General features: G+C 40.2%; 2 protein-coding genes across 4 annotated transcripts in view; one reads left to right on the top strand and one right to left on the bottom strand.

The window, feature by feature from the left end:
* LOC139372824 (zinc finger protein 585A-like) overlaps positions 1-1505 on the bottom strand; it is a 64842-nt gene extending 63337 nt beyond the window's left edge. The window contains exon 1 of the mRNA XM_071112641.1: positions 1466-1505. Coding sequence (XP_070968742.1) covers positions 1466-1479 — 14 coding nt within the window. The 5' untranslated portion in view covers positions 1480-1505. The remainder of the gene's footprint in view (positions 1-1465) is intronic.
* LOC139372831 (zinc finger protein 850-like) overlaps positions 1-8000 on the top strand; it is a 113412-nt gene that overhangs the window by 97999 nt on the left and 7413 nt on the right. Inside the window, exon 1 of one of the 3 annotated variants that reach the window (XM_071112659.1) lies at positions 6676-6918. The exons of the other annotated variants lie outside the window; for them this stretch is intronic. Within the exon in view, the coding sequence (XP_070968760.1) occupies positions 6816-6918 (103 nt within the window). The 5' untranslated portion in view covers positions 6676-6815. Of the gene's footprint in view, positions 1-6675; positions 6919-8000 lie in introns of those variants that run through there. 3 annotated transcript variants of the gene reach the window in all.

The raw sequence follows: 8000 nt of genomic DNA, 5'->3' as shown, positions 1-8000 counted from the left end.
TGTAACGGATGTGAAACGGCTAGCTTAGTTAGCGTGGGCGCTAAATAGCGTTTCAATCAGTGACGTCACTGAGACCTTGCTCTGCAAGGGCCGCGGCTTTTGTGGAGCGCTGCGTAACGATGCTTCGAGGGTGACTGTTGATGTGTGCAGAAGGTCCCTGGTTCGCGCCCGGGTATGGGCGAGGGGACGGTTTGAAATTATACTGTTACACATGCGCCTCTGCTTCCAGTATCAATATCTCTGTCCTCCACATTCATCCTCATCCTCCCACTCCATATCATCAGAACTGTCCCCCACATTGATCGCATTCCAGCACAGCTGTTGCTTCTCAAACTCTCCATTTCCATTGTTTCAGGGGTGTCAAACTCAATCCATTGAGGGCCGACTCTCCTCGGTTCCTTCCCCCCCATTTCAATTAAAACTTATACAATCAGATGAGATTTCTAATTGGTGACCTTAATTCATTAATCAAGTAGGGCCGCGGCTTTTGTGGAGCGCTGGGTAACGATGCTTCGAGGGTGACTGTTGATGTGTGCAGAAGGTCCCTGGTTCGCGCCCGGGTATGGGCGAGGGGACGGTTTGAAATTATACTGTTACACATGCGCCTCTGCTTCCAGTATCAATATCTCTGTCCTCCACATTCATCCTCATCCTCCCACTCCATATCATCAGAACTGTCCCCCACATTGATCGCATTCCAGCACAGCTGTTGCTTCTCAAACTCTCCATTTCCATTGTTTCAGGGGTGTCAAACTCAATCCATTGAGGGCCGACTCTCCTCGGTTCCTTCCCCCCCATTTCAATTAAAACTTATACAATCAGATGAGATTTCTAATTGGTGGAGCGAAAACCCGCAGACCCTTGGTCCTCCATGGAATGAGTTTGATACGTGCTCCGATTCATTTGCATTAATCGACGCCATTCCATGCAGTTGGCCTCTCTCTCCAAATGGTGAAGGATAACTTCAGTTAGCTTCCCTCTATTTTGACACTCCATCACGCAGCCTGATGTCACCATTTCACCACGAGCAAACTCCTTGAAAGACAACCGAAACCGTTGCCGCCTTTTGACTTGCGTCGTACGAACCACCCTGATCTCCGGAGCTTACATTAACGAAACAGGGTATGTAAACTCGCGAGACCAGGATGGTTTGGACGAGACTATTTACCAGCTAATAAACAACATTTTACACAAAACCAAGAACATGTAAAAACGACCTCAAATAAGTGGAATCTTTATGAAATGACTTTGACGAAATTTTGTACATACAGTCAGATCAAGCCAAAGTCTAGTTATGTGACTTGTAAAATATTTTTTTAACACGTTCTTCACTCACTCGGTTTGACCACAAAATAACACATACAATTAAAACCTTTACCAAACGTGATAATACCTTGACGGATTTGTTACCTAGCATGTTATATATTCTCTCGGCATTAGAAAGTTTAAACATGCTATTACATACCTACAATGATACATTTGAAACGGACACAACCACTATCGACACAACAACACAGCTCTGTCGTTTCGACCCGAAACTTCCTGTTCCCAACTACGACATGTTCAACAGCATCATCGTATTCTTATTCTCTGGTATACTGACATTTACACAAATATAACGTGTCTGCCGCCACCTACTGTAAGGTTAATAAACTGTAGAAGAAAATAAATTTCCTTTGCGGAAAAGGGGAGGGGGAACAACGACATCAAAACTCATAATCAAAAATCCATAATTTAAAAATAAAGTATTTGTGTTTGGTGAGTCCGCCAAATCAGATGCAGTAGGGATGCGCGAATTTTAAAAAAATTCTGTCCTGCTGATCATTCAAAATGTAAGGAGTACTTTTGGGTGTCAGGGAAAATGTATGGAGTTGAAAGTACATTATTTTCTTTAGGAATGTAGTGGAGTAAAAGTAGAAGTTGTCAAAATATCAAAAGTAAAGTACAGATACCCCCAAAACTACTGATGTGGCACTTAAATATTTGTACTTAAGTACTTTACACCACTGATTGCAGGGAATACTGACTGAAGATGTTCCTCCCTACGAGGCCCATGAGACTGTGTAGGGATGTGATTTGAATCGGACTGTGACTGAAGGAGTGGGATGTTGTTATTGATCTATTTTTGTATTTTGTTTTGACGTCGTTGTTCCCCCTCCCCTTTTCCGTAAAGGAAATGTATTTTCTTCTACAGTTTATTAACCTTACAGTAGGTGGCGGCAGACACGTTATATTTGTGTAAATGTTATTTTATTATTATTATTATTATTATTTTATTAACAACAAATCAATACATAAAGCACATGAGGGAACACAAGCATACATAGATTACGAACAATGGACAATCGAGCTAGGGGGTACAATATCACATTACAATTACATAAGGACCTTAAGGGACATGCATATATTACCAATTCTAACAGCTTTTTTGTTAGTAGAGCATTTAACCGTCTTAAAATACAGTTCAATTTCCTTTTTGTAGGGTACGAAAATGTGGTTTTCTGTTTGTAAATTTACATTTGTGTATATGAAATTTGGCCAAAAGAATAATGAAATTAGATACATCAAAATGTTTCAGCTTATTTCCATTGCATGTAAAGAATCCAAACAGTACATCTCTCCACAATAGTGTAAAATCTTCATAAAAGTGTTCAATTATAAACCTACTGATGTCTTGCCACAAGACAAGTTTTCTTACATGCATACAATGCCAAAAAAGATGCAACACTGTTTCTGGGTGGTCATTACAAAAGGAGCAATTTGAGTTGATGTTTTCCTTAAACTTCTTCATATAGTGGTTGGCAGTGGTTGGCAGGATAATATTTATGAATAATTTTAAAGGAAACTTCCTTAATTTTGTTAACAAGTAGGTATGTGTGTGGCAACATCCAAACTTTGTTCTAACAGATTTTATCAATAAATCCATTCCAATAAGACATGACATAAGGTATAGATAGATACAACATCCTGCTGAAACAAGGATCGTATCGCTCTGTTGTTGAATTGAGTCAACAGGGTCAACAGAAGGTAGGCTCTGAGGGTCAGGTCTTGACACGTTCCTGAATAACATAGCAACATATATATATATATATATATATATATATTTGTGTAAACGTCAGTACACCAGAGGAGAAGATGACGCTGTTGAACATGTCGTAGTTGGGAACAGGAAGTTCCGGGTAGAAACCACAGAACTGTGTTGTTATGTCGATAGTGGTTGTGTCAGTTTCAAATGTATCATTGTAGGTATGTAATAGCATGTTTAACTTTCTAATGTCGAAAGAATATAAAACATGCTAGGTAACAAATCCGTCAAGGTATTATCACGTTTGGTAAAGGTTTTAATTGTCAAACCGAGTGAGTGAAGAACGTGATTTAAAACGATGATTTTTCAAGTCACTTAGCTAGACTTTGGGTTTGTCTGAGTGTATGTACATCATTTCGTCAAAGTCCACTTTGAGTTCGTTTTTACATGTTCTTGGTTTTGTGTAAAATTATGTTTATGAGCTGGTAAATAGCCTCGTTTAAACCATCCTGAACTCGCAAGTTTACATACACTTGATATTTCATGTAAGCTCGCGAGATCTGGATGGTTTGGACGAGGCTGGTCAAATGGCGGCTTCAGCGGTTTTGGTTGTCTTTAGAAGTTTGCTCGTGGTGAAATTGCGACACGAGGACTAAGTGTCTGCGGGTTTTCGCTACACCCTTGTACTTGATTAATGAATTAAGGTCAATAATTAGTGAGGAACTCACCTCAACTGATTGTCTATGTTTTAATTGAAAGGAAAAAATAAAACCCGCTGAGACTCGGCCCTCAATGGAATGAGTTAGACAGCCCTGAAACAATTGAAATGGAGAGAGAGTTTGAGAAGCAACAGCTGTGCTGGAATGCGATCAATGTGGGGGGCAGTTCTGATGATATGGAGCGGGAGGATGAGGGCCTAGTATTTGAATGGTCTGTAGTGGAAAGACATAGGGAGAACAGAGATACTGATACTGGAAGCAGAGGCGCATGTAGCATAGTACCTAGAGGCCCACGGTAGGGAGCTAGAATAATAATGTGTCCGAGTGGAAAGTTGGGATGGTGTTTTAGGAAACCACAGGGTGTAAATGAGGCCCTATCTGATTAACCAAGGCCATAAAAAGATGTGAAGTTAAACTAGGCTGCATCTGTGTAAATTAGAACTTGTTCTGAACTAGCCTACCTGGTTAAATAAAGGTGAAATAAAAAATAAATGGTAGATTGTTAATATCTTGTGCTGGTCAGGTTCAGCAAGGGAAGATTCTTCAAAAGGAAAATCATAATGGGACGAAGCTCAGAAGCCATGACCCTGGAGCTGATGCTACATTGAAGGGAGTAATAATCTATGAGGTCCCAATATCTATGTCCATGGATTTTTTATTTATTTTTTATTTTACCTTTATTTAACCAGGCAAGTCAGTTAAGAACAAATTCTTATTTTCAATGACGGCCTAGGAACAGTGGGTTAACTGCCTGTTCAGGGGCAGAACGACAGATGATATTGTTAAAGAACATGTGAAGGGAGACAGAGTGGTTGAAGCCTAAAGGTTGATCAGTAGGAAAGAGGGTTAAAGAAGTGAAAGCTTATCAGTGCTGTTGAGGTGTTAGAAGGTTTTGTCTGGAAAAGTACAGAATAGGATTCCTTAGCTTCAATGTCAGAGATTTTGACCCAGCCTCCTCATTCAACCAATCAAATGTATTTATAAAGCCCTTCTTACATCAGCTGATGTCACGACGTGCTGTACAGAAACGCAGCCTCAAACCCCAAACAGCAAGCAATGCAAGTGTAGAAGCACAGTGGCTAGGAAAAACTCCCAAGAAAGGCCAGAACCAAGGAAGAAACCTTGAGAGGAACCAGGCTATGATTGGTGGCCAGTCCTCTTCTGGCTGTGCTGGGTGGAGATTATAACAGAACATGGCCAAGATGTTCAAATGTTCATAGATGACCAGCAGGGTCAAATAATAATAATCACAGTGGTTGTCGAGGGTGCAACAGGTCAGCACCTCAGGAGTAAATGTCAGTTGGCTTTTCATAGCCAATCATTGAGAGCATCTCTACCGCTCCTGCTGTCTCTAGAGAGTTGAAAACAGCAGGTCTGGAACAGGTAGCACGTCCAGTGAACAGGTCAGGGTTCCATAGCAGAACAGTTGAAACTGGAGCAGCAACAGTGAATCATCACAGTGTTTTTAAATGCCAAAGAATGGGACATGTAGTTGTTGAGTGAAAAGATGTGCCAAGTGTGGTGGGGAACATGATTACAGTGAATATTGGACCAATGTGACTGTTAAGTGTTGCAATTGTGTGGAGGACACAGAGCAGCATTTGGTGGATGCTAGGTGCAGAGAGATGCTCAGATATATAGAATCTGTCTTGATGTATCATATGCAGAGGCTGTAAGACAGACTGGTGGAACTACAGTGCAGACTGATGGAGCTTCCATGGCTGGTCCCGTAGTAAGAGGACCTACTGTCAGACTGATGGAGCTTCCATGGCTGGTCCCGTAGTAAGAGGACCTACTGTCAGACTGATGGAGCTTCCATGGCTGATCCCTTAGTAAGAGGACCTACTGTCAGAACTGGTCTTTCGACTAGTCCTGACATGGTTTCGAAGCCTGTTCAGAAATCTTGCGTCCATAAATGCACTGTGACAAAGGATACTTTAATATTGAATAATATGTACTTCATAGCTTTCATTGTTAAGGTTATCAACAACTTGGATTGTGTAAAGCAGAAATACCAGGTTGAAAGTTATCTTGTAAATTGCAGCAGTTGTTGGGGGTAACAGATGTTACTGTCGGTATGGTTTTTGATAAGCTGGATAACCTGGGGGTGGATTGTCTCAGCATGATATAGACCCCAATGTTTGCAAACACAGAAAGGAATTATTGATATAGTTTATTGGGGGGTGTGGGAGGGTTTTGGGGAAGGGGAGGGTGTGGTAGAAGTTAATAGGTATTTCTTGTTTTATTTTCTTAGTACTGAATTAGACAGACATGGACCTTAAAGGTTTGTTTGTGGACCTCCATGATACCATAGGAGGTCTGCATCAATGGACTTCAGTGCAGGTAGTGCCTCATCAGAGAGAGAACATTTCAGTTGCTCTACAGTTCTGAAGCTGAATGTAATGATTATCAGTTCTTTACATGTGTACTAATATTCAGACACATTCAGTTGTTTCTATATTTATCTATAATTCAGGGTTTTCACATGGGGCTTAAAGTAAATAAATATTAGTGCCTGAAAAGTCCTTGAATTTGACTTGACACTGTAAGACCCCTGATAGTTCTTAATATGGTGTGAACGGGAAATACAATTGTTTTCTGTGAGTGAAATAATATAGAGAAGACAAGGTTATTCATAAAATAGTACATAGTGCTGCCTGAAACATACTGCGATCTTGTACTAAATGGTTGTCTAGTCATTTATGTGAATTTAGGAAATCTACTATAGATTAAGTGCACTTATGTTGTGCAATTTAAAATGTGTACTTTGTGTCTAATGTGATCTAATGTTTTGTCAGGGATTATCTACCTGATCTACTGAAATGAGATAATTGAACAAGGAAAAAGAGAATATATTTTTACAGAATAAAGTGCCAGAACTGTCAAGAAAATAACTTTTGTGTCCGTTTGTCTTTATTACTACAGACCGACTCAGATTAAGTCTGAGGCCGTTAACATCAACAGTGAAGACAAACCCAGCCTGCCTCTCTCCTTCCACACTGAGTCCAAACCTACAGTCACTGGGTCCTGATTGTTACAGTGGAGCCCAGTTTGCACTGCAGGATCCAGAGATGGCATCAGTGAAGCTGGAAGACTGCAGTCAAACACTGGAGCTGAATGTCAACATTAAAGATGAAGAAGTGGAGGAGAAGATTAGGACAACTGTTAGTCATGGTAAGAGCTGGTTCTATCTATAAGTTATCTTCATGTATTAGACCTCCATAAGTTATGACCAGTCTATTGCTAGGTTGAATTCTGTAAATCTGACATCACACATCCCTGAACAACTCAAGACTTCCCAGCGAAGCAAAAACAATTTAAACTTGTAACACCTGCCTTTCCCCACACATTGTCTCAAGAACGTTGAAAATATTTAATACCCTCAATCACGAAGTTAGGCATACCTCATTTCAAAAAAGGCCATGGCTTCATCACTGTCAATATTGAATGATAATTCTTCACGTTTTACCAGTGAAATGACCAAGCTGCGTCTGCATGCCAATCGTTTGATCTCAATCAGTTTCATGGGAATATGCATTTAAATCTTCTTGGATTACTGTTTGGTGAGCAAATTAGAGCAGATGGTGTTGAATTATTTTGAATTCCTGTATTTTGTTTTAATCAAAGCACATTCTGCCTAATTGCGCGATGTTGAGTTTGGGACGATTCAGCAAACCATCCTAAAATCTCGTAAGAAATTCGTTTTTTGTTGTAACAGTAATGTTATGCTATAATATTTGGTGATGTGGACTACTAATTTATCATTAGGTGATCGTCCAAGACATTGATCTGACTTTACTAAACAAACACCATTGTGGCGGCGCATCTCACTATGAGGTCTACCTGCGTGGATTCTATGATTCCTGGAACTACCGAAAGTGGTTAAATTCACCAAAAAGGTGTTTTGATGTACATAACCTGCAAATGTGAAGATGATTGCGTTCAACCCTGTGTAAATCACTCAATTCTTAACATAAAGACTTTAAACTCAGGATTCTGTAAGAGCCTACCCCAAAGAGGATATGTGTTCACGTTCAGCTTCCTGTGCCCACCGGAAGTGCCTTAAAATGGTGTCATAGGTGCTGTTTCGGAGGCTTAAAAAGATCAGATCTTTTCAAAACTTCATATGTGTTACTAGGTAACCCTCATGAACTGTAAATCAGTCATTTCTCCCAACAGATGTCAAAGAAAAACCTCTCACATGCACATACACACACACACACACAGCAAGGATGGAGTGACAAAGTGAGGTGTTT

This window comes from Oncorhynchus clarkii, chromosome 18 (assembly GCF_045791955.1).
Source record: "Oncorhynchus clarkii lewisi isolate Uvic-CL-2024 chromosome 18, UVic_Ocla_1.0, whole genome shotgun sequence".
In the NCBI taxonomy this organism is placed as follows: Eukaryota; Metazoa; Chordata; class Actinopteri; order Salmoniformes; family Salmonidae; genus Oncorhynchus; species Oncorhynchus clarkii.
This window is presented reverse-complemented; position numbering and strand designations above follow the sequence as displayed.